At 42.8% G+C, this 27,388-nt stretch overlaps 1 protein-coding gene across 1 annotated transcript in view; it reads left to right on the top strand.

The window, feature by feature from the left end:
* The first annotated feature begins 8,210 nt into the window (after positions 1-8,210).
* The window catches only part of CSMD1 (CUB and Sushi multiple domains 1), a 947,002-nt gene continuing 927,824 nt past the window's right edge, over positions 8,211-27,388 (top strand). The window contains exons 1-2 of the mRNA XM_066622693.1: positions 8,211-8,232; positions 8,461-8,677. Of these exons, the coding sequence (XP_066478790.1) occupies positions 8,211-8,232; positions 8,461-8,677 (239 nt within the window). The remainder of the gene's footprint in view (positions 8,233-8,460; positions 8,678-27,388) is intronic.

Genomic DNA, 27,388 nt, shown 5'->3' with positions numbered 1-27,388 from the left:
TCAGAAGGCGTTTGTCACGGTCCCTCACCAAAGACTACTGAAAAAACTCCACAGTCAGGGAATTAGAGGACAGGTCCTCTTGTGGATTGAGAACTGGTTGGAGGCCAGGAAGCAGAGAGTGGGTGTCAATGGGCAATTTTCACAATGGAGAGAGGTGAAAAGCGGTGTGCCCCAAGGATCTGTCCTGGGACCAGTGCTTTTCAACCTCTTCATAAATGACCTGGAGACAGGGTTGAGCAGTGAAGTGGCTAAGTTTGCAGACGACACCAAACTTTTCCGAGTGGTGAAGACCAGAAGTGATTGTGAGGAGCTCCAGAAGGATCTCTCCAGACTGGCAGAATGGGCAGCAAAATGGCAGATGCGCTTCAATGTCAGTAAGTGTAAAGTCATGCAGATTGGGGCAAAAAATCAAAACTTTAGATATAGGCTGATGGGTTCTGAGCTGTCTGTGACAGATCAGGAGAGAGATCTTGGGGTGGTGGTGGACAGGTCGATGAAAGTGTTGACCCAATGTGGCAGTGAAGAAGGCCAATTCTATGCTTGGGATCATTAGGAAGGGTATTGAGAACAAAACGGCTAGTATTATAATGCCGTTGTACAAATCTATGGTAAGGCCACACCTGGAGTACTGTGTCCAGTTCTGGTTGCCGCATCTCAAAAAAGACATAGTGGAAATGGAAAAGGTGCAAAAGAGAGCGACTAAGATGATTACGGGGCTGGGGCACCTTCCTTATGAGGAAAGGCTACGGCGTTTGGGCCTCTTCAGCCTAGAAAAGAGACGCCTGAGGGGGACATGATTCAGACATACAAAATTATGCAGGGGATGGACAGAGTAGATAGGGAGATGCTCTTTACACTCTCACATAATACCAGAACCAGGGGACATCCACTCAAATTGAGTGTTGGGCGGGTTAGGACAGACAAAAGAAAATATTTCTTTACTCAGCGTGTGGTCGGTCTGTGGAACTCCTTGCCACAGGATGTGGTGCTGGCGTCTAGCCTAGATGCCTTTAAAAAGGGATTGGACAAGTTTCTGGAGGAAAAATCCATTACGGGGTACAAGCCATGATGTGTATGCGCAACCTCCTGATTTTAGAAATGGGTTATGTCAGAATGCCAGATGCAAGGGAGGGCACCAGGATGAGGTCTCTTGTTATCTGGTGTGCTCCCTGGGGCATTTGGTGGGCCACTGTGAGATACAGGAAGCTGGACTAGATGGGCCTATGGCCTGATCCAGTGGGGCTGTTCTTATGTTCTTAAGGTGCACTGTTACTTATACATTTACAACAACAAAAATAATCGCATCACGATTTTAATTTAATACATCTGTGAATACATCATGCTCAGTGATCAGCTTGTTAAAATTAATGACACGATCATCCAGGGCTGCATCAGGCGTGAGGTCCTGGAAATGGTTGTCATGAAAGTGCCGTACAGTACTTCACAGTGGAGGCAGGTGGGTGTGGAAACTGTGCTGAATGTGACAGCCATAAAGGGCTTTACAACAACAACAACAACAGTATTTATGTTGTCGGAACATTTGTTCTGGTGGCATAAAGTCCTAATAGGGTTAGGCTGTGAGTGGATGACGGGTGTTCCTTGTCTCCTGCTGCACCTCGGTTCAGTAAAGGAGAGGACTGATTGCACCCATTTCCTTGTTTGCTTCCTCAACTGGCTCTGGCTCCAGTGTTTATTTTCTGCTGGGCTCTGGAAGGGCTTGCAGGAATTTAAAAATGCCATCAGAGACTCACCATTGAGCCAGAGATTCACCACCAAAACATCAGCTCCCTTGCCTAGCCCTTCTTCCACGAGCAGGAAACCAGAAGAGTTCACCTGTGTGCCGTTTCCTTATTCCTTGCTCCGAAAGCAAGTTGTGTGCTCTTGTGAGAGGCAAATACCCTCTCATAGTATCTCCTCACAAACAGGGTATCGTGGCCCTTTCTGCGAAGAGTTGAAGCATGTTTGATTCAGCCTCCCAGTACCAAGCAGGCTGGGGCTGTGGTCACCCTCTTTGCTCTCCCTTCAATGAGAGGGAAGCAGCAGCATCCCTGCTGCCTGAGTTCCCACTTTGCAGCCTACCTACAGAGCCTGTTGTAGGGATTATTGCTGGGCAGAGACAAGGCTCCTGGCAAAATAGACAAGGGAGTGGGGGCCATATCCATCTGCTGTCTCCACCAATCCCAGGTCTGATGTGGCAGGTTCAGGTCACCTCTTTCGATGGCTGGCCCTGAATCATGCCTAGATATAATATTTTTGATATTTGGTGTAATAGGCATCATGATACCTGCTTGACCTCTTCTGGATTAATATGGTCACATGGCTTGGAAAAATTGGAAGGCCATTTTAATCTACGCAGTGAATCGGGGGTTTTAAGGCACTGAACTCTTAATACTTTCCACACATCTTAAACACATCATCTGTTTTCTATTATAAAGTTGTCTCCAGCTGGCTGAATAAATCAGTCATCTTGACCATCACATGTTGTGCAAAATTGATTTAATGGGTCACTGGTGAAAGGACATAAATGTGTATATTGTCTTAAATAGAAGGGTAGGAGCAGATAAGATTAAGCTTTTGAGGCGTTTCACTTAAGATAATATTTTAAGCAGAAAATTGACTATTTAGGAAATGTTGTATATAACCTGGTAGACATTTATAAGGACTGTACTATTTTCATTATCTCTGGATTTTTATGAAGACTACCAAATGTTCTCTTTCCTTGTTTAATGAATGAATTGCTGGATAACAGGTTGAAAATTACATATGCTTTTGAAGAATGTATCAAATGTAACATCAGGATATATCCATTAAGTGGTCATAATATTTAATGGAACTTTACTAACTAGTAAAGTTTTTCTTGGAAATGTCTCCAGTTCATTAACAATATCCCATTGATGAGATGTCCATAAATACATTGCTCACTGTTCGTTATTGTGGCTTGATTTTGTTGGTTTTTAAAAAATCTTACTTTAATGCTTTTGTAAGTCTGGTGGCATTTCTGTACAAGTGTGGAATATCAAGCATTTTTAAAAAGTAGATCAATACACATATACTTCCCATTGAGGGTTGCCAACCCTAGGGGACTGATCTGTGGTTTCTAAGAATCTGCATCAATCTCCAATAGACTATTGAAAGAAACTTGGAGATTTTGACTGGGCCGCCTTGATTTAATGGCAGTACAGGCGTGCCTCATATCCACAGGGGTTCTGTTCCAGAACTCCCTGAGGGTAACTGAATCAGTGGGTAAAAGGGAACACTCCCCACCCACCAGAGGTGAGGGGAGCTGCATTCCCCTCACCTTCAGAGGGTCTTCTGAGGGCAGAGTTTGCACACGTCTGCTGGTGGGCTCTGCTGGGCTCAGAAGACCCTCCAGAGGCAAGGGGAGTGCAGCTGCTCTTGCTTCCGGAGAGTGGGGGGCATTCCCTTGTGGATGGTAGATGGAACCCAGGAAAAGGGCAAGGATTTGCTGCGGAACCCTCCAAATTCCTGAGCCCAATTCACCATCCTCTCTGCTCTTGTCACCTCTCTGTTACATCTACCCCTGCCCTGTTTCACCTCCTTCCCATCTCCCACCCCCTGTGCAGTCCTACCTGAGCTGGCAGTTATCTTCCGGCAGTGACCAGCCTGTATGCTCCTTTTGCACATTACACCACTGGAATGCTTGTTCTGGTGGCATAACTTGCCTCTTTGGGCTGCTAAACGATGAAGTACATTGTGCTATATGGAATCCAGGACTCTTGGATATCACCCTTCCTTCCTCCACCTATTCCGCTTTAAAGCAGTGGAAGGTGGGGGGAGAACAAAGTGAAGAAAGGGCTAGGGATATATAAAGAGAGGGAACAACTTATAGACAAACTCCCACATAAAACATTGACACCTACATACACACATCCTCCAAGGCAGGTATGATTTAAATTTGGGAGAATGTGCTCTGTTTTGCCACCCTTCCTGTCTCTAAGCCCATTAAAGTCCTCTTTGAGAGGTGCTGCTGTTTGCTGTCTGATAATTAAACTGGACTAAGTAACAAAATGTTTTATATTTACTGCCCCTGTCGGTCTTATCTTGGAGCTTGTAGGTGACTTTATCAAGCATTAGCTCGCTCTGAAATCTCTCTCAGAGGAGCAAGATTTCATTATTTCTATAGGCTATTTATTGAATTTTTTTAAGGCATAAAGGTGTTTCAAGGCTTGCAAAATTGGCATTCAATTGTTGAAATTATCTTGCTTGCATTTATTCTTGTACTGTGACCCCAGTGAGATTGCCATTCACGAATCTCACGAATACATTCAAGGATTTTCAGTTTTTATCTGGAACATTTGCAGAACTATTTGTCAGTTCTTGGTTTTGCACATGCTCTGTACTTAGTGGAGATAAGGCTGGTTGTTGCCTACTTGCCATCTGACCTGTTGCTGCTGTCATTCTGCCCTGCACCAGTTCTGTCTCCTCTATGTCCTGCTGTCTGATCCTGCTGGCATTGTGCTTGCCTGTTCACCTACCTTCTTGGCAAACTACTTGGCATTCGTTTATCTTAAGGACAATCTTCTCCCATATTAACTCATCTGGTCTTTAAGATCAGCCATAGAGATGCTGCTTTTGGACCAAGTTATCAGAACAGTAGGGCTGTCAGAACTGTGGTTGGTGGCAACTAGGAGCAGAACTTTCTCATAAGGGAGCCTCATACTTTCGGAACATCTTGCCCAAGGGGTTTAGGCTAGCCCTAAAAGTGGTGACCAATTTTTAAGTGATGTTTGAAGACCATGTAGGGCCTTTGGTTTTATAGCAAATCATGCAATCTGTTCATATTACTGCTCCATTTTATTTTATTTTATTGTATCTTTTATATTGTTTTATTGCCTTTTAAAGTTTGTAAGCTGACCTTACAATCTTAAGTCTATGTTTGAAAGGCAGTACATAAATGAAGTAGGACTAGCTAAAGAGAACATAATAATGACCTGTATTTAGACAGAGAATAAGATGAAACTGGTTCTGCTATTAGAATACCCTGTTATGCAGGCTGTGCAGGGTAGTATCTATTATGCAGCAAGAAAGAAGCATTTATATAATGTAGCTGGTGACAGCTTCCTATTACCAACTGAGTGTTCTCTTCCTCTGCTTCGAGCTATGTTTAACAGGATATAAATACATTTTTAGGAACTACTTAATTATGAAAGGCATTACATTTAGGGAAGGAAATGTGGCAATGTCTGATTTATAATGGCTTGGTTGGAATAACTGTAGATAGGCTAGAAAATCGTTCTTTTTATAAAGGCCTTCTGAATTTGCCCAGTTTTGCTACCTATTTATTTGGAGCTGCTGATTTAAATTTAGTAGAAAATGATTGCTTATTAGTCCATAGTTTTAACGTGCAAATCCTTTTTTTTCCTTTATGTTAAGATCTGGAGCTTCTACAAGCATTTGATAGCATTTTGGTAGAAGATTTAAGAGTCAGAAGCATATTTTCAGGAAGTATAAAAATAAATAAAATCGTAGCCTGGAATAATTTTTTGTTTTGGATATAACAGCAAGTGCTAGGATTAGATTTGTACCTAAACTGTGTGTGAGATTCCAAGTATTATGTTCAAAACATTCTCCCCACAACTGTTCTCTGTACAGTTATTTTATTCATTACAAAACAGATTGATTTTAAGCCTCACTGTAATTCTAAGTTTTGGCATATCCGTATTTGTGGGATTAATGAGCTCAGCATGATAGATAGTAAATGTGTTTGTCATAAACCAAGGCTGCTTGCTTGGGGGGCTGCTTGTGAATAAGCTGTATGCCCTAGTATGGGTCTCCAGGATAGACTGTACAAAGTGGGAGCAAAATCATGCTGTGTAGAATGTTTGAATTCAGCCATGACTGGAAGTATTAGTAAGTGACGCTTTTATTGACTGCCTAATTTTGAGACCATGCACACTTCGATTCCAGTAGCAATGCTTTCTGCTTAGAAATCATTCTTATGTATTGCAAAGCATACTGAGGTCTGTTCCTTTTTATTAGTAAACAAAATAAAAAAAATTCATTCTGGATAGCATTTGTTATTGATAAAATGCGTATCCTACCATTCCTTTAAGAAACATCATACATTGATGCATGTGTCTCATTTCATTCTCAAAACAACCCTATGATGCAGCTTAGGCTGTGAGTCTGTGCCTGGCCTTGCGCAATTTAGTAAGCTTCCTGGCTCAGCAGGAATTTGCACTCAGGTCTCCTCAGTCCAGTGTCAACAGTCAATCTACTGCACCACATTGGCATAGGGCAAGAGCTGTGGATAAAGACATGATCAAACATTTTAGAATTTAAACTGAAAATTGAATTTGGGTAATTAAGGTTTTACTGAGGGCCCAGCATGGGGTTTAGCTATTCCAGGAACAAAGTATGCAGTGTTAGCAATATTAATGTGATCGTACCAAACTACATTACTTATTCCTGCTGGCTGTTATTGCTTGAGAAGCTGTTGCATGATAGAGAAAAAGAGAGAAATGTTAATTTCTGCAAAGGCTCAGTCCCAAAGCACATGGCTTTAGCCCCGATCATAACATGATTTCAATGCCTGGGTTCAATTTAGAAATGAGTGTTTTACAGTGATGGTACTATTGAGCATATACAGACTCTCTTCATCATGAACCTGCCCAAACATTTGGGTTTAGGGGCAGGATTTTCAGGTTATACATTGGATATGTTGGTTCTATGATGTTGACAGTTTTAATGACAGACATATGTTATCCCAAAATAATTTTGTGGTTCCTGCTTATGACCTAGGCATCAATAAGAAAAGGAAATGGCAATTTATCTTGCAACTTAATTGCCAATATACCCCCAGTGAACACATGAGACAGGTGGTTTTGATAAATAATGGGCCCTATTTATTGATAATCTAGACATACATCTCAACAAATCAGCAATGGGTCCTGCCTCAAAATCCTCCCCCATTTTGTGCGGGCTTCTAACCTAGATAATGCCAACCATTGCTTCTTCTCTAATTCAGCATTCTCACCCTGACTCCAAACTGTGGGTCATCAAGCCCAATCTACACTATCCTCAAGGCCAGAAAGCATTTGAGGCCAGCTTTGCAGTCCAAGTCTGAGTAACCTATGCCTGAATGGGCAGTCACGGCTCCTGCAGCCTTCCTTAACACCTTCCCCAGTTCCTTCTTTCCCTATCTATTCTACCACAATTAATCAACTCACCACCCACCAAACCCTATACTCTAGCACAGTGTTTCTGAGACTGGGGGTCGGGACCCACTGGGTGGCTCACAAGCCAATTTCAGGTGGGTCCCCATTCATTTCAGCATATATTTTATTTTAAATATTTTAGACTTGATGGTATGTGACTGCCTTTGGGGAAATATTACAGATCTGTGCTTTTATCAGGTGACTATGTGTATATTTTTAACAACGATAGTCAATGTGGTTTACTCTCAGATAAGTGTGGATTGGGTTGCAGCCAATGCTGCTTGAACCATTCACTAAAGAGGCTATGCCGTGTCTCCAAAACTAGACATGATAGAGCAAAACGAATGCCATTTTTGGAATCCGCACCCCAAATATACCCAGGAATTGATGTAACGTTTAAGGAAGCAAAATGTGTGTTGACCTGTGTTATAATTCTAAAAAATGGGTTCCAGTGCTAATACATTTGAGAACCACTGCTCTAGCAGATTTGACCAGAGTATCCACTCATGGGATCCACTCATGGAGGACCAGGGATCTACTCATGGAGGAGAGCCTGATCTCTAAAAACCTGCCATGTCATGGACAAACGTGTTCTCTGTCATTCTCTCCCAAATGAATAGCTTGAAGTTAGGGAGGGATGTTTGGCTGAATATAATCCCAAATACTGATAGCAACAGGTTCCATTACATACCCTACTTAACCAACCTGGAGACACACTCTATATCACCTGACCCACGCTGGGTGCCAAAACTGCTATAGTTTGCTCCCCAAAAATGGAGTGTTAGTAAACAAGCACCCCCACTAGCATTGCCTAGCAGCAACCTGCCAAGAACAGAATGACATCAGCTTAATTGTGATCCTGACAAGGTAGCTACTATAGCTTTAACACGACACCTCACCTACCTTCTATGCTGAAACAGAAAAAAAACACACTACACTTCACTTTCCAGCTGTGGCAGACTGCCATGCCCACAGGCGAATATCAAATGACAAAAATGCTCCTGCCACCAAGAACGGGGCGGCAAAACAATCATGAACACAGTGTTTCCTTCAAGTAAAATATCTCCTGTGTTATATAGTTTGTTACATTCTTGTTTGAATGAACATGACATGTGAATTGCTTGACATATGCATTAAATAGTGAATAGAATACTATAGTTTTTATAGTATAAAAATATTGGAGGGTATGTGTGTGTGCATTTAGTCTAACAGAGCACTGAAAGAAATATTAGAATTGGGAAGTGCTGCTGTCCTCAATGATTTCCCTGCTCTTCTTTTTCAGGTCAGAACTGTGGAGGTTTAGTACAGGGTCCAAATGGTACAATAGAAAGCCCCGGATTTCCTCATGGCTATCCAAATTATGCCAACTGCACATGGATCATTATCACAGGAGAACGTAACAGGATACAATTATCATTTCACACTTTTGCCCTTGAAGAAGATTTTGATATTTTGTCTGTTTATGATGGACAGCCACAACAAGGAAACCTAAAAGTCAGGTAGGATCCCTTTTGGCTATATTAATATGATTGGTAAGACTTTTAGTTTGTGCTGCAATGATAGTTGGTGCATGACAATTAATATTCACTATTCTTGTCCCATGCTTCATACTTAAAATCACACACACCTGGAGGAAAGCTTGCTACTTTTCATAGTGGTAAGGAACTGTGTTTTTTAAAAAATCGCAATAACCTTTTTATCTCAAGCATATCAATCTTTCTTCATGGTGTTTCAAATCAGGTTTTCTGCTATAGCAATCCAGTTACTGTTTGCTGTGTTTTTGCTATCTTCTATTCAGAAATACTTGAGAAGTACCTGAAAATGGGCCGTTGAGTCAATGTCTGCCTTCTATTGCTTATATTGCAGAGCATATGAACATAAGAACATAGCAAATATAGGAACAACTGCAAAAACATTTTAGGGGGGAGGAACACAAGTAGTATGTACAGATTGTCTCACTGCTCCATCCAAAACAGATTTATTTTTTTTTTTAAGATCAAAAGAGGATGGCTGTATATTCATAGCAATAATTCAGAGGTGCATTGCATCTTCTAAGCAAGATGCATGCTGTTTGTCAGTCCCTCTGCTCACTATAATAAAGGCTGGTGGATGGATGCAGTTGCCACAAAAGGCCTTTTTAAATAACTATGCATGGCAGCTATCTCTGTGTGGAGCCTTCCAAGCTCACTAGTTTACTGTGAAGATTGGGTGAGATCCTTCATATTGCCACTGGAACTGACCTGAAGAAAAACTGGTGCCCAAAAATTATTAACTCTGTTAAAACAGCTAGTGTGGAGAACAATTTAAACCTTTTCCACTTGTAGCCATATCCTGTCTACTATACCCTGCATGTTTTTCTTTATATTAGAGTTGTAGATACATGAAAGCATGCATTATATAGCTGGGTTGGCCAGCCCCAACCTTAACTTTGTGTCCGTCATCTGCCCTGCATAATTGCTGCTGGTTCTTGCCTCATGTATGGGAACCTGGTGAGCAGGGCTAGAGTTTTGGCTGCTGCAGGGAAAAGTCACATAATGTGCTGGCAGAAAGGTAGGGTAGAGAAAGAATAGATAAGAATCTGGATAGTCTTAGGTAGCCAACCAATTGCGTGTGTGGAGATGCAGAAAGATAGTTTTGGAACATGACTGAGAGAACTGTAACTGTTTGATACCTTGAAGGATAGTATTTTGTGTTCTGGATTTTGTGTGAATGTTTGTTTTGCAAATGAATTGTACTCTGTGAAACTATAGATAAATAATGTCATTATTTTAAAAGAAGAGAATTCCCTTTAATTCCATTTTTATAATTCTCTCTGTACAATCAGCGCTAACAGTTTCATGCTATATCATTGATAAGGGAGCTCCTAAGGGTCCGTGGCCAAAAAAAGTTTGTGAATGTCCGCTTTAGAGGATCATGGAAATGTTCTTATTTTCACTGTATTTAGGTTTGTGGTATGTAAACATTTTTATAGGTAGTTATATATTTAATTAGGTAACATAAAACCTCTGTTGGAAGTATCCATCTACTGGACTCAGAGTGCAATTCTGAATGATAGATGGGCTGGCACAAGTCCCCTGCACTGGCCCAGGAATGTCATGATCATGCTGTAAAGCACGTTTGCACCGCCTTGTGAGCAGGCTAGGCCAGTGCAAGGATGCGCTTTGGCCACCCTGCACTGGATCCAAACTGGAGTTCACACCAGTTCACACCAGCAAAGGGAGACTGGAGAGGTGGATTGGAGAGGGTGGTGGGAGGGCAGATCAGAGGTGGGGAGATAGGATGTGGTGTCTGCAGTGGCCCTTTTTTCTGGTGAATCTGGGAGACATGTGGTTAAAGTCTGGGCTTTCAGCAGTAGGTGTGCTGCACAGCTGCAGCCACTAGAGGTAACAAGGTCTTCAGGGATATAAGCAACATCAGGAGCAGGGAGAGTTTGTGGGTTGTAGTTGGAGAGAGAGAGGAGACTTGCTAGCTTCTCGGACTGACTAACAGATTGACTCATGGACCTGTTAATGGACTGGCTAACTACTTAATGGACCTGTGGATTAATTGACTGGCAACCTGACCAATGGACTGGCAGACATACAGTGAACAAGTGGACTGACTCATGTACTAGCTAACTGATTACCCAACTGACTAACAAACTGACTGCCTGGCAAGCTAGCTAGACAGGGACTGCTGAGTGGTGGAGAACTGAGGGGGCAGTGCTGCACCTGGAATTGCTGCTGTCTTAGGAACTGGCAGGAGGGACCCTCCAGCCCCATAGGCAAGCAGCCTTTTTTACTGGTGCTGGGATACAGTGGTAGATTTGCATACTGCTAGAGCTAGCTGTGCTTAAGCTGGGGGAAAGAATTAGCTTTAAAGTGGGCATAAGTTATCTAGGCCAAGTTTAGAACAGGAATTTGGCAAGATAGGAGGTTTTTGGACGGGGAAGGGTGGAACATTGGACAGATAGTGTGTGGGAGGGGGTGGGACTGGCTGCAGCATCGCAGATCTGAGTAGCCCCATAGGGGTGGCTAGTGTGCAACATGGAGTAAGGGGGAAAGTATTCCCTTACCTTGAGTTGCAACCCATACAGCACATAACTTGCACTAGATTCAGCACAGGCCACTTTGTTCCAGTGCAAGTTAGGATTAGGCTGTTCAGAACTTAATTGGACACTACTAATGAGGCCCAAGAATTGCCAATCCCGTCTCCTTGCCAGAAAAAAGCTTGCTTATATGTAATAACCCCAGTAGGATCTCTTGTTCAAGAAATTAGGTCCTGTGTAAGTCTTGAAGATTATGTGATTTAAATATGAAATTGCTCATCATACAAGACAACTGTGCTAAGATCTAATATTTTCATGTTTATTTTAAATAGCTGTGAGATAGGACAAGGTAAGAAAGGGGAAGAGTTTTGCGCTCCTCACCTGTTAGAACAATTAGATCTATCCACCACTTTAATTGGGGCAGACTCAGAAAGAACAAATGTAACTGCCCCAATCCTCTCCTATTTGCTCCTTGGAGTCTGGCATATCATGAATAATCAAGTAAATCTAATGTTGCCAACACTACTCATTCACACACACACCTATGTGTTCCTAAATGTGTCATGTATGCACATACAATAACTCAAATGGAATCAAATTGGGGGATTTAGCAATACTTCTGGAGCAAGAGATCAAATTCAACAGCATCTGACAGTTTGGGAATCACTAACATGGGTGAGCAGTGCAAATATCTTAAAGTGCCTCAAAATTAGGCTACCAGAGCCTTTGAGAGACAGAGTTTATTAAAGAAATATAGATTAAAAAATAAAAGGCAGCCTTTGCTTATGAGATCAGTTACAGAGCTTTAGATGGTTGCAAGTGAACGACTTATTGAAGATAGAGAGAGAAGGAACTGTTATGATGATCAAAAGTGGGGGCGAGATTACCAGTCCTATTCTGCTAGGCAAGTATGGAGTACAGAGTCTGCCTAAGCAACAAGGACAGGGCTACAGAATTCCAGGTTGTAGGGGAGAAAAATACAGCAAAAGGTGCTTTTTTGAGTGAGAAAAGTAGATTCTCTGGGTTGAGGGCAACTAACAGAGCAAGAGGGCTCAGCAAGAGGCTTCCTGACCTCAGCACCGTGTTGCCAAACAAAACATGTTTTGTGAATGCTTTCAGCAGGGAAGAAAGCACCACCAAAGTGGAGGAGTGGGGTCTCTTTGGGTAGGAGACACAGCAGAATGGGCACCTTGACAAATGGCAAGATGATGAAAATGCTCAGCAGCATGGACACTTTCCCAAGAAAGGTGACCTAAAATGGAGGAGGTTTCTACTGGAAAGACACCTCCAAATACACAGCACGGACAGCTCCAGAGAGTTTAGAAGTGACAAAATTGCTCAGTGTTGACACCTGCAGGGGATGGAGAAGTTATCACTTCCAGAGTTCTGCTTCTAGAGCATGGGCTTTGCACAAATAGGGCTTTGCACAAAGAAACAAACCCATTTCAGGATGGGCAAAGGAGTCTGAAGCTTGGGGGGGGGGGGCATCATTGTTTTTGGACTTGATTAGGCTTGAGTGGATCCTTCGAGGAGCAAAAAAAAAAAAGGCTTGATTGCTCTCTAATTGGAGAAGTTCCTAAGGGCAAATGGCATGGCAGGGCGTGTGCTGCACCCAGGCTCCAGTTGTTGATGGAATAGGCTTCTTGATATAGGAATCAGAAAAGATTGTCTGGAGGCCTGGCCACTGGGCAGTTTGAAGCTTACAGTGCAATCCTGTGCTTGTTTACTCTCAAGTCCCAGTGTTACTCAGTGGGACTTACTCCTATGTACATGTACATAGGATTGTAGCTTTAATTTATTATGCAGCAGGACTTGTGCTTGCAGCAAAGATCTATTGGGAATAGACACCCAGATTTGCCAGACTATGGAGGAAAGGCATCTGTAATAGGAATGTTTGGCATCTCTAAACAAATTCCATGGCATCTTCTCTTATAAAAGTGATATGTAGGTCATTAGTTAAAAGCCCCATGCACAAGTATTATGCTACATGACTCAGTGGGCTGGAATGCAACATTCAGTGTAATAAGGAAGTACTGATAATGAGTGATATCACTAAAATAGAAAGGTCTAATTAAACTAGAACAAAAAGCTCTAAGGATATACGCTTCACATTTTACACTTTGGACAGTTTATTTTAGATACACAATTAATGACACTTACAGCAGTGCTGAAATACAAATATACTGAGGTCAAAAACGGAAAATGCCAGTTATATAACCTCTGTTGAAAATATAAATTAGAAAATGAATTTATTTTGTTTTGTTAATGTAAACGCACAGACACACATGTATTTGTGTGTCCACGCATTACACACATGCACCCATTGATAGCCTAAAGCAGGGTTGTCCAAAGTTTTTGGCAGGAGGGCCACATCAGCTCTCTGACACTGTGTCAGGGGCCAGGGGAAAAAAAGAATTAATTTACATTGAAAATTTGAATAAATTTACATAAGTTTTCATAAATGAATATATTAAAGATGAACTTATATGAATGAATGAAGGTCTTGCAATAGCTCAAGGCCTATAAAAGGCCTTACACAAAGCAAGGCTGGCCTTTCCTTTGCTGCTGCTGCTGCATCACAGATGTGAAAGAGCAAGCAGTGGAGGGAGCTCTCATCCCACACCTCACACGAGAGGTCAAACAGTCGTCCTCACGCTGAGAGAAGTTGCATTGGGCCAGTGCGGACTTCAACAAATTTCCGGAGGGCCAGAGCCTCATTGGAGACTGGGGGCTCCCTGAGGGCCGCATTGAGAGGCCGCGAGGGCCGCAAGTGGTTTGGGCACCCCTGGCCTAAAGCAACAGTGTGTTGAGGAAAAAGGACAGTAACAACTTTAACATATTTGCTCATTCCTGGAAAATGTGTGGCTCCTGGTCATAATGGCTACATGATTTCTTTGAAATATTTACAGTCTGCCTTTCCTCGCATAAAATAGGACTCCCAAGGTTTCTAACACAAGTTAAAAAATAAAAATAAAATACAATAACACAAAAATAACAATAGCTAAAAGCACTAATATCCTAGAGAAGTGTTTCCCAACCTGGGGGTCAAGACCCCCAAGGCAGGCATGCACTTTTGTGGGGGGGGGGCGTGCTACCACTTTAAGGAGAGTAGCAACCCAACCAGGGACCATTAGCTCTTGTTTGTATGGCGCTTCCAGGTTCTGTCACCATAGAACACAAGTAAGACAAAAGGGGTTTTTTCCTTGTGTTTGGTGGTGGCAGCAAAACGTGGATTACTGTGCAGTACTAATGGCAGCTACAGGTTCCCAATTGGGTTGCTGCCTTCCTTAAGGAGGTAGCAAAGGTAGGGACCACTCTCCTAGAGAATTTGAAATATGGAAATGTGATTTACTAACTGCCACATGACTTTGTCAATTTCATATGGGATGGCTTATCAAGGGCACTGCTATGTTGTTTCAACAGGAACTGTTTTATAACATATCCATTGACAATACACACACACACAGAGAGAGAGAGAGAGAGAGAGAGAGAGAGAGAGAGAGAGAGAGAGAGAGGTGGGACATTAAAGCAAGAGATAAAAGGTTAATAAAGTTAAAATGATAAATCATAAATGCAGCTTCCAAGTTCAAAGGGAGGATGCCTCTGAGTACCTATTGCAAGGGAGCCACAGCAGGAGGGGGCTGCTGCCTTCATCCCCTGCTTGTGAACTGCCAGAAGCCTCTGGTTGACCACTGTGAGAGAGAGCGCTGGACTAGACAGGCTTTAGTCTGATCCAGCAAAGCTTCTCTTACATTCTCGCTGTCACTTTGCTGAAAAGCAGAAGCTGAAAAACAAGGTACATTTCTGTCCAGCTTGACAGATACTTGCCAGAAAATAACTTTGCAAATACAGACGGCTGTGGGAAAGGTATCACACACATATGGGAATTGGATACATTTCAAGTACCAGAAAAGGCCAAGGTAGCAATAAATGTAATCTGCCAGTAAAAACCTACAAACAGATGTATCAGTGGCAGATACCATCTATTAAAACAGTTGCTTAAAACAGTTTACAATTCACGTGACATTTAAGACCCATGGCAATATTTAGCTTGCAGTTGAAAGAAAACAGGAAATGTCATCAGTGCAGTTTTGCTCCCCATTCCACATGCGTTTTTATTTCAGATGCCTGTTATATGAAACTGAATGCAGCCTGTGCAGGGTAGCTTGTGAGCTGTACAGTCTAGCTAACTGAAAGCTTAAAGACTTGGGGCCCAATCCTATCCAACATTCGAGCACTGATGCAGCCCTGAGGTGGAGGAACAAACAATCCCTTCATGGCTGCTCCCCCATCACAGGATGCACCACACGCCCCCTTGGCACACCTGCATCAGCACTGGAAAATTGGATAGGATTGGGCCCTCATCTCCTACCCAAGTACTGTGGGTCATGTTATAGCACAATCTTTGCTTTTTTTACTCAGAACTGAGACATACTGAGTTTAATGAGACTACAGCCCAATCCTATTGAGGATGGGGCTGCTCGCTGAAATGCGTTGCCACCGCGTAAGGCGCTTCAGCTGTTGCAAAATCGCTGCTGACAGTGTGCAGAGCACTCCATTGGCAGCCATTTTTTATGCACTGCTGCAACGCTGCCATGATGACCCTCACCTGCTAGAGTTGGTAAGGCAGTGGTGGGGGTGGGGTGGAACTGGTGAGAGGGGAGAAATGATGGCAATGAGATGGTGGGAGTGGGTGAATCTGGCAACAGTGGCATGAGCTGGAACCTGTCCCCTCTTTTCCACGTCACTCTACGCCTTTCTTCTCCTTAGACTTGTGCCAGCTACAGAGTTCTCACTTTCTCCTCTGAAAGCGCCCCCGCCCCCGCTGGATACAGCACACACTTTTTTGGTGTGGCTGCATTGGCAGGAGGACAATAGGATTGGGCTCCCAGTTACCAATCCTATTGGAAACTTCATGAAATAGTGTTCTGGCAATGCAAGGTCCTTTATGGCAGCATGAAAGCCAGGCCACCAGCATGTGCTTTCAGGCTACTGTCATGCTGTTACATAGGGAGGGGTTAGCATGCACAGCAGCAACTACAAAGGCCTCTGTTGGTATGGGTAAGTTGGTAGTGGGGATGTGTTGTGGGTGGGGAGTGGGAGGGCAGGGGCAGTTTGGGGAAGGATTAGGAAAAGAAAGGGTGTGAGCTCAGGGAGGGAGAGGGCACAAGCATGTGCCAAATCTTATCCCCTCTTTCCAAAGCCCAAGCAAAATGTAGGTTCAGTGAGACCCATAAGACAGCCTCCCAGGGGGTATGTAGTAATTTTTTTTAAGTAAAATATTTGTACATACATTCTTCTGGTTATCTGATCTTCCCACCCCCAACCATGGATGTAACATGAGCTCTGCCGGCACCAGTGATGGGGGTTTGGATTGAGCATTCACTCTCAGATATGTGTGCATAAGATTGCAGTCTTACAGCCCAGTCATAATAATTCTCCATGTGGTGATGCAATAGCGCCAATGTGGCATCTGATGAATTCTGCTGGGGGGGGGGGCTTGGCTTCTGGAGGCCCCCTCAGAATAAGGGAACATTTGTTCTCTTGCCTCAGGGTAAGACCCTGCCAGGCTGCGAGGTCTACTTGAACCTGTGCCAGCTCCATAACTGGCGCAAGTCCATGTGGACCCATGAAAGCTGATTGAGGCCAGGAAGGGGCTTTGGATATGGCAGACACTACTGTCACCAAATCTACCTCCTTCCCAGTCCCAATCTGCCCTCCCCTGATCACCATCTGTTCCACCCATCCCCTGGCCCCTTGATGACCTTTGCATAGATTTACCTGTACTGGTGGGCATAAGATTGGGCCATTAGTAATGAAAAGTATGGTGAAGAAAGTAATACGTGACTTTTAACTGATAATAATTTTTTTCTGTCTAATTCTGTTTCTAAAAAAATAATGGCACCTTTGTGATGGGAATCTTTTATTAATAATCACAGTGCAAGACTTCAGACCCAGAGATCATTATTCTACTTTTTCATTATTTGAATCTTTCCTGTATTGCAGTACAGTGTATCTACTTATTGATGGAATGTGACAAATTATTTTTGTGCAAGAAAAAGCTGTTCTTCCCCAACATTCATCAATTTAAAAAAAATGCATAAACTCTAGAGTAATGCAAGAGGTTTTGTTTTAGGTTCCTTTGCATATTTGATTGCTGATGTGTTTACTACTTAGAGTAAGTTTTGTGGCTGATTTAATTCTCTCTCTGTTTTGGGGGGTAGATTTTCCACTGGTTGCCAAGGAAACGTAACTGCATACAATGCTATTTATGCAGTTTGTTAGCTGTTGTCAATCATGATTGACTTGAGCTCTGTGTAGATGTTTGAAGTATGTTCCAATGGTTGTGAATGCTGGGACAAGATGTCATGTTGTAAGATCTGATTTGCACCTCCTGGTCTTCATTTGTTCGAGATCCCTTCTACAAAGAGTCCTTATAAGTTGACCCTCCAACTTTAGCAGGGTATAAGATCATATGCTCAGAAACTAAGTGTCCTGGAATATACATTTGTGTACCCCAGTGCAAAGAGGATTTTGAATGTGTGGGTACACCAGGGCCATCATATGTGATACTGGCCTCTTTACTTTTCATGCTTACTTTGAAAAACTGCACAACATGTTAGAAAGGCAGAAATATAATTAAGATACATTTTAATTTTAATTGTCATATAATTGTCAATGTGGATCTCACTTTCTGTTGCATTTATTATTAAAGGTTTGGTATGACTAAATATTAATCTAGATTATAAATCAGTATTTAAACATGGTGAAAACAGTACAGTCACTACAGCTATCCATTGCAGTTGCAAGACTAAGATGTGTTATTTAAAGGAGGAGGGGAAGGGAAAATCTTTTCCTGTTATTCTATGGGCAGCCTAATCCAACTCTGTGTGGTGATACAGCCATGCCAATGTGGCACCTGCTGAATCCTGTGGGGGAGTTTTGGCACCTTCCCAGTCCTGATCCACCTTCTTCTCCATCCCATCTCCTATCTGGTCCTCCCCCTTCCACCCTCTCCCTGTCTCCTGCCAACCCCTTGTTCCAGTTTAATGGCACAGGTGGGCAGGGTCTCTGAGAGGAATTTTATCAGGGAGAACAAAGTTCCTTTTGGGACCCTTTGCAAAGGGGAAGGAGTGAAACAGAGTGGGGGAGGGTGTGATGGGCAAGCAGGATGGGGGCAGGTAGGGGTGAAATGGGGTGGGGGGAGGGTAGAAACAGCTGGAAAAGTTTTTGGAGCCCAGGTCTACCCACTCATGTGGCATCAGCAGCTAGACACAGTAATACAGAAAACCAAACACACTCCTAAGTCTCTCTTAAAATCTTAAAATATAAAATCTTAAATCTTAAAATCTTTTAAATATAGTAAATCATGCAGAAAGTTAGCATCATCATATTTAGACTCACACTAGAATGGAAAGTATCCTGTACATACCAAAACTTGCTTCTGCAGCAGCTGTAGTTTGGCGGCTGTGTCCCTAAGTTCCTATGCACTCTTTCATGGCAAGCAGATCCACAAGCCAAAGAGCTACTATAGCAGGCCAGTTTCCTCCCAGATGTGGCGCTGTGTTGAGTGTTATGGATGCATTCCTCAGTCCAGCATATATGGCTTGCCAGTAGCTGCTGCAGCAAGCTCATGATAGTGTAACCAGCATCCTGTGTGGGCAACAAATCTGAGTAGACAGGAAAATGTAAGATCCCAGGAAATTTCTGGGTCCCCTCCTTTGGTTCCTGTGAGGCATGGTGACCCTTGACCCTAGACTGTAAAGTCACTGGATAGCCCAGTATAAGCAAAGAAAGAATCATTTCAAAAGTCTGACCAAAGCATGGAAACACACAGAATGGTAAAGAGCTGCTTGATTTTAGAAAAATCTTAAGAACAGACAAACTGTGATTGTGAGATTTGGAAGGGGGAAAATATGCCTGGGGAAGGTGGTGGGGTGGGGTGGGGGAGAGGAGGAGAGAGAGAAGTGCCAGTTGCCTGCTTTGTGTATTTGAGAAAAAAGAGTGCAACCAAAAGCCCAATCCTATGCATGTCTGCTCAGAAGTAAGCCCCATTATAGTCAATGGGGTTTACTCCAGGAAAGTGTGGAAGGGATTGCAGCCCCAGAGCCCAATCCTATGCATGCCTGCTCAGAAGTAAGTCCCATTACAGTCAATGGGCTTACTCCCAGGTAAGTGTGGATAGGATTGTGGCCAGCGCCCATCCTCTAAATGCTCTAAAGTGCAGGGAGGGTTGCTTTGGGGAGTTGCAGGCAAACTGGCAAGGAAAAGGGACTTTCAGGGACCCTGAAACCTTAGGTTGGGGGCCTTAGCAGACTCTCTCACTATGTACCTACTTGCCTGCTTCTGGCTCCCTCTTCTCACTCACTCCACAGCTCCCACTTCCTGGCTCCTCCAGGCTTCTCTGGTTGCCCAATCAGCACACAGGCAGGCAACAACTGCCTTTGTGTCCAACCCTATGCACATCTGCTCAGAAGTAAGTCCCATAATAGCCAATGAGGCTTACTCCCAGGAAAGTGAGGATAAGGTTGCAGCCTTAGTCGTGCTCAGTAGCAGGACCAAGCTCCAAGCGGACTCTTCAGCTGCTGTGTGGGATGCAAAGCAGCGACCAGGCTGCTTCGTTGCTTGTGCTGCTTGCTGCATGAGGCTCAAACTAGCTGTTTTTACCGCACACGGTCGCGCGGCTGCTGCCTGCCTCCTCTGATCCCGTGGCACACCTGAGGCAGCCTCATGGCACACCAGTGTGCATGGCACAGCAATTGAAAACCACTGTGCTAAGGAATAAAGAAGACTGAACAGACCTGTTGTATTCAGTCTTGTATTGCTTACCAAAAGAAGCAAATCTCAGCAGTATAAAAAGTGAATCTGTGAGAACAGAACCATCTACTAATGTGTGCCATTTCTCATACTTTTGGATCTGTTTATCTTTCCTGACACAATTCAGTCCTTATGATATTGCAGGATCATGCTAAGTGACAGCACAATGCAAGGAGATCTCACAAGCCGACGTCTAGCAGAACCTTGACCTTTTCTGGTTTTGGTATAAATAGAATTCAGAATCCCCATACTTCATCTGCACAGCATCAGTTCTCTTGTCTTCAAAGGCTGAGCAATAGGCAACCCATCATAACTCCTTTTATGAACTAATCAAGTGAAGCCAAAACCAGATTCATTCTAAACTGAATTGATTTTTGCCCACAGTGTAATTACATATGCATTCTGCAAGTCAGATGTTTCCTTTTTTTATCTTTCGTAATTCAAATGAAACACTAAACTGTAATGATGATTTTCCGCACCACACAATTTTCTTTTAAATGTAAAGCAGAATTAGGATACCATTAGCACTGAATCAAGTGCCTGTGTTAAGTTATAAACTCTGTTTCAGCCCAGATGGATGGATGGATGGGAGGGACCGAACTGGACCCATTTCTGCCTGGCCCCCAGCTGTACACATTTGGTCCCTTTTGTGTATATGCAACATTGGGCAGAAATGGCTTTTAAACTGCTATGTATAGCGTTGTTAGGGCCCAATCCTATCCAACATTCCAGCACTGGTGTAGCCGTAAAGCAGCCCTGAGGTAAGGGAACAAATGTTCCCATACCTTGAGGAGGCATCTGTGACTGCCTCCCCAGCACAGGATGCAGTGCACGTCCCATTAGCATGGCTACACTGGCACTGGAAAATTGGATAAGATTGGGCCCTTAATCCTCTATGACTTACCTGGAGTCAGCATCAATTTCCATGTGACTACTGAAAGCATTTCTGGATATTTTAAGAGGGCCTCCAGGAATTCCCAACATTACAGCAAGTTGGAGAAAAAAAACATCTCTGGGAATAATCTCAGTTAGAGTTGGCAACTCTCACTCTGTGGTTGCAATTTTTCATAGGAAGAACTTTTCTTTGTTCCCTGATTCAAGATGGCAACATGTCTACAGAGGGGAGCTTTCTCATATAAGCACTCTCTACTTATTATGTTCCTTGAACTCTTAGCAAGTTAAAAGACAGACACAATACATATACACGATTTTATCATTTATTCTATCCCTATTCCAGCTTGTATTACCTGCATTATGTATTATTTGAAGTTGAAGCCTGGGTTGAACAGGGTTCAGTCCAGGCAGTTGAAGCCTGGATTCTGCAAGTGTTTTTTTGTCGTTTCTGAAACGATCATGCGTGTGTGCTACATAACTTGTTGTTCCCTAGGTATACTGCTAAATCTGACTTAAGTGACAACCCATGAGAGCGATAAAGGCTGGATGGCCTTCCAGCAACAATGAAGCAAAAACTTACTTCCTGTGTTTGGAGCCACTTTGAAGTGGTCTCTCGAGTATGTAGGTTGCCTAGGTGGAAGAATCTATTGTCTATAATGTGTTATATTTATATAATGTGTTCTGTGTCACATAATTTTTTTATAATGTGTTCGCAATACAAGGAAAGGGGGTTTGGGCAGAATAGTTGTTGGCCTTAGTTAATCAGACAAAGTAAAAGTTACAAACTAGGTGTATAGAAAAAAAATCAAGATTAAACAATGTGTTCCTGTGAAATTATAAAATAGCAGAAGCTCAAGTTAGGCTGCAAATGTATCCTACGTTACCTGTACAAGGCAGTAAACATTTTTTTAGCTCTGTGGGATTTACTTCTAGGTAAACATACCTATAACTGAGGTATTAAATTGAATAAATAGTGCTTGGCTACAATAATTTGAACCAACAGCACATGTGGAGGAAGAGCTCCTGACCATATTGGAGCTATTGCTCCAATTAAATGTTCTGTGGTTATGGCAGTTTGGTTCAGGATTGCAGCAACACAATCAGTTCTACCTGACAATCAACCTAAATACTTAATTGAATGATCAATGTTATTTAAAAAAAAAAGAATTTATCATTACAGCTAATGACGATGATGGTAATGATGCATCTGAATATGGTTGTATAATAAGAGTGTCTTTTCCAATAATGCATGATTAGAAAGAAACTGAAAGACCTGGCAGGCATGGGGATGATTGCCTGTAGTTAAAGTCCTAACTGTGTCTTCTGTGTGCCCTCTTAGCCTTGCTGTTTAGCATGCGTGCTGAATGTTGTAGAACATCAGAAGAACATTTAAATTGAAAGATTCTCATGGGGATCTTCTTTATTATGGATGAAGGTCAACTATATATTTATTGGGGAAATCAAGAAGGCTTATCCCTTCAATAAGAAACCAATAGTATGTTTCGGCTTCCACCTCTGTAATGAAATGCAAATATCTATTTGAATCTTGTCTTGATGGAAATATATGTGTTTTCCTTCAAGTAGAATTATGCACACAGTATTCATACCCTTCAACTCCCATCTTATTAAGATTTATTTTGATCAGGACGAGTCATAGATATATTTTAAAATTATATAAGAGTCATTAGCAAGATGCGTGATTGAAAGCTTGTTGAACCATCTGCTGTTGGTTTGGTCATCTGTAATCACTGTATTGATGGCATTCATCCAGTTCTCAGTGACAAACTTCTCAGTTGGTGTCACTGATTGACAGTGTTATCTGACAGTTTCAGGACCAAGAGAATATGAAAGAATGTTGTTTAGGTGAATACTGCTTCAGTTGCTAGGGGTATTGTGAAATAATGGCAAGACAGTGTGCAGTTACACTTTCATTAGCTGAACCAGTGTACATAAAGAAAGGACTGGTGTTATCATTTTGGCTGCCAATACATCTCTTTTGCAAGTGTTATTCAACATGCTTGATTGTTTTAAAAAATGTTATTTGATATACTGAAAATTTTAAAGGTAAAGGCAGGAGTAACAGGACCACTGTGCCCTGGACAACTTGTCCTAGCCAAATGGTGCCAGTACATTGGTGCCCCCGGATATTTGCACCTGGTTGTTTAGCATCTTAGACATTTGTATCCCAGTATATGTTTGAGTATTTATGTACCACCATATTTGAGTATTTATGTACCACCTTTCGCATAGATTCAAGGCAATTTTACATAGGCAGGCTAGCCATAAACCCCATTTTTCAATTTTACAAGTGTTGGAACTGAGGCTTTTAAGCCTGATGTTAATAGGCCTTTTGGTGGTGCCAATATTAACACCAGACTTAAGGAACATCAGAGATATTGTTGGTTGGAGCAGTGTGACAAGTCAGCTGTACCTGAGTGTGCCTTCAGTACTAGGAATCAGATCAACTTTGCTGAGACCCAGGTTTTGGTTAGAGAACAGCATTACCAGACACAGTATTACAGAGAGGCTATTGAGTTCCCAAAGCATCATAGGAACATGAACCAGAAAGAGATGACCCTTAACCTCAGTCGTGCTTGGAATGCTGTGCTTAAGAGTACCAGAATTCTAAAGTTTCCTAGATATCAGGGGAAAAAAGTAGGTGGCTTTAAGAAGGATGGAACTGGACAGCAGGTAGATGGAACAGGTGGTTGATCATTCACCACATATACTCGTGTATAAGTAAAAAAATTATGCCTAAAAATTAATCCTGAAAACCTGAGTTGACTTGTACACGGGTCAATACAGTGCATGAAGCAGGAGCTTCTGGGAAGTTTAGCATCTGTATGGTGAAGTGGGGGGTAGGACTGGGCTGAGAAGCAGGACACGGCTGGTGGAGAAAAAGGGATAAATTTTACTTAACAGTAATTACGGTATTCAGAAGCAGCCGTTTTAGCTTCTTCTCCAAACAGGGAGAGAAGTGAAGGTGCTTAGGGGAATTATAATTTGTATGAGGGCTGCTGCTATGGAAGGGAAGTGCTTACTCCTCACAGAGCATATCTCATAAGAACAGCCCCACTGGATCAGGCCATAGGCCCATCTAGTCCAGCTTCCTGTATCTCACAGCAGCCCACCAAATGCCCCAGGGAGCACACCAGATAACAAGAGACCTCATCCTGGTGCCCTCCCTTGCATCTGGCATTCTGACATAACCCATTTCTAAAATCAGGAGGTTGCGCATACACATCATGGCTTGTACCCCATAATGGATTTTTCCTCCAGAAACTTGTCCAATCCCCTTTTAAAGGGGTTCAGGCTAGACGCCAGCACCACATCCTGTGGCAAGGCGTTCCACAGACCGACCACACGCTGAATAAAGAAATATTTTCTTTTGTCTGTTCTAACTCTCCCAACACTCAATTTTAGTGGATGTCCCCTGGTTCTGGTGTTATGTGAGAGTGTAAAGAGCATCTCCCTATCCACTCTGTCCATCCCCTGCATAATTTTGTATGTCTCAATCACGTCCCCCCTCAGGCGCCTCTTTTCTAGTCTGAAGAGGCCCAAACGCCGTAGCCTTTCCTCATAAGGAAGGTGCCCCAGCCCCGTAATCATCTTAGTCGCTCTCTTTTGCACCTTTTCCATTTCCACTATGTCTTTTTTGAGATGCGGCGACCAGAACTGGACACAATACTCCAGGTGTGGCCTTACCATAGATTTGTACAACGGCATTATAATACTAGCTGTTTTGTTCTCAATACCCTTCCTAATGATCTCAAACATAGAATTGGCCTTCCTTTCTGCCGCCGCACATTGGGTCGACATTTTCATCGACCTGTCCACCACCACCCCAAGATCTCTCTCCTGATCTGTCGCAGACAGCTCAGAACCCTTCCCGTTTGGAGAAGAAGGGAAAATAGCTCCTTTTTTTCTTTTTGCTACTGCCTCAGAACAGTTCCTGGCAAGTCATTTCAAAGAATTTCACACCCTCCTCAGTTTAACCCAACCGTGGCAAAAGCCTGCCAAGGCTCAAAGCTTCCATTGAAATCTGGTAAGCCCTGTTCTCTTTAGCAGACTGGGCTGCAGCCTCCTTCCATTTTGCAAATGCTTGACAGAGGTCTGTTTTTTTTTAAACACCAGGATATAATCCTCATTTCCATTTGAAACAAAGTTCCAAGCTACAATTTAGTGCACCATTACTTAAGAATAACACCCATGGAAACCAATGGGTCTACTCCTGAGTAAATAGGGTTGCAACTATGTGCAGCTGTACTTGTTCATGCTCATTCCTTGTCACTGTTCTCTCCACTATGCACGCTCCCAGTTATGTGTTATATGTTGTATGTTAAATGTACAGCCTCTGGCTTAACACACCAGGCACCTTAAAGAAGGACTTCATTAATGGTTCTCCTGGTATATTGTTTGCAGAGCACTTACTCTAGTAGTGTCTTTACAAAGGCTGTGAAGATCAGAATTTAAAAAGTTTATGAATAAAAATGTTTCTTATGATCTTTTACTATGTTTTTTTTTAATAGATTAGGGACTGCACAGTTCTTAGGTAACAATTACTGGTAGGTTATTTTTCAGGATCTGGCCTCAGGTAAAATCCCTGAGGGTTAAACTATACCCCTAAGTTTAACCTCCAACTTATCCAAGGGTCATATAAAATTCCATGATTTTGGCTCAAAACCTGCCCTCGACTTATCTGTAAGAATGACTTATACTCAAGTGTGGTAATTGGGGATATGAGAAAAGCAATCAGGGAGTTTCCTGGGCATGAGGTTTCCTAGGTTATAAAAGTTGTTTGCCATAAATACCCTTCTTTCTCTCTACATTCAGATGGGAGTATGCTGCAGTCTGTCACAGAGCTCAGTAGCTGGTACAGGGATCAAGTGAACAAAGACATAGGAACCGTACACCAGTGGTCATTCTCATGTATTGTACAACTTTTTTTGTACATGAGCATGAATCAGTGTGAGAAACTTAAAAGCACAAGACTATATCTTCTTTGCTTACTGATAGAGTTCTTTTTCTAGAACTAGCCCCTTATAGAGAGTCATAAGAATAACTCTTTTAAAAATTCTCGTAGACTTTCACTTCTGTTCTATTTGTAGTAGAAGGTGTGAACAATGTCACACGGGGGGAAAGCAGATGGTAACTTTAGTATATAGCACTTAGCTGTCAAAGCAGTTGGTGCTGTTCAGATTCTTCTTAAAAATATCCATTAAAATCTAGAAAAAAAACATTTTCTAGTTTCTAGAAAAGTGTAGAGAACTGGTATAGATGGTGGTTCTCAGTGGCATAGCTAATGATCGCGTAGCCCAGTACTGAGTTCAAAATGATGCTGCAGTAGTGACGTCACACCGGAGCTTTTAAAAAAGTGAAATTGGGGGAAAATCCATCTTCTCCTCCCAGCAGCTCTCCATCTACTTGCTGGGCTGCTGTGGATGCACAAACTCTAGTGATGCCACTGGAGCGGATACCAGCCCTGCCCCCCACCCTTCAGCTGATTTTTGTCAGATTTGTCCTGGTTGCAGTTCGGGGCAGGCAATAGCTGATTATGACATCAGTGGTTATGCTTCTGTGCTGATGGGTGACTCTTTGCCTTCTGCACAGTGGCAAGCTGCAGGGAGTTGGCTGCCACACAGGCAGGAAGCTTCCAAACATGCAAACATGGAGCTCCCTTGCTGCCTCGCTGATCTTCTACAAGAGTCTCTATGGGTGCAAGGAATAATCTGTGAAAGCACTGGGTCAAATATACTGTGTCAGCAAGCTCCAATTGCCCATGAAATTTTCCCAACATCAGGCCAGGCTTCCTCCAAGCAAGCCTGACAGAGTCATGGGGTAGCGATTACTCTGAGAACTAAAAGTGCAGCCTTCTTCTAGCGCTAAAGGATATGCAGCCTCTTGCCATCAGCCCTGCTTTAAGGCATGACGCTGGCCTGAGTCATGCCTTTCCGGCATGTTCCCATAACATATGTATATATGTGTGTCATGCTCCATGCATTAAAGAAACATAAGAACATAACATAAGAACAGCCCCACTGGATCAGGCCATAGACCCATCTAGTCCAGCTTCCTGTATCTCACAGCGGCCCACCAAATGCCCCAGGGAGCACACCAGATAACAAGAGACCTCATCCTGCTGCCCTCCCTTGCATCTGGCATTCTGACATAACCCATTTCTAAAATCAGGAAGTTGCGCATACACATCATGGCTTGTACCCCATAATGGATTTTTCCTCCAGAAACTTGTCCAATCCCCTTTTAAAGGGGTTCAGGCTAGACGCCATCACCACATCCTGTGGCAAGGAGTTCCACAGACCGACCACATGCTGAGTAAAGAAATATTTTCTTTTGTCTGTCCTAACCCGCCCAACACTCAATTTGAGTGGATGTCCCCTGGTTCTGGTATTATGTGAGAGTGTAAAGAGCATCTCCCTATCCACTCTGTCCATCCCCTGCATAATTTTGTATG

The sequence above is a fragment of the Tiliqua scincoides genome, chromosome 1, assembly GCF_035046505.1.
Source record: "Tiliqua scincoides isolate rTilSci1 chromosome 1, rTilSci1.hap2, whole genome shotgun sequence".
NCBI classification, from domain to species: Eukaryota; Metazoa; Chordata; class Lepidosauria; order Squamata; family Scincidae; genus Tiliqua; species Tiliqua scincoides.
This window is presented reverse-complemented; position numbering and strand designations above follow the sequence as displayed.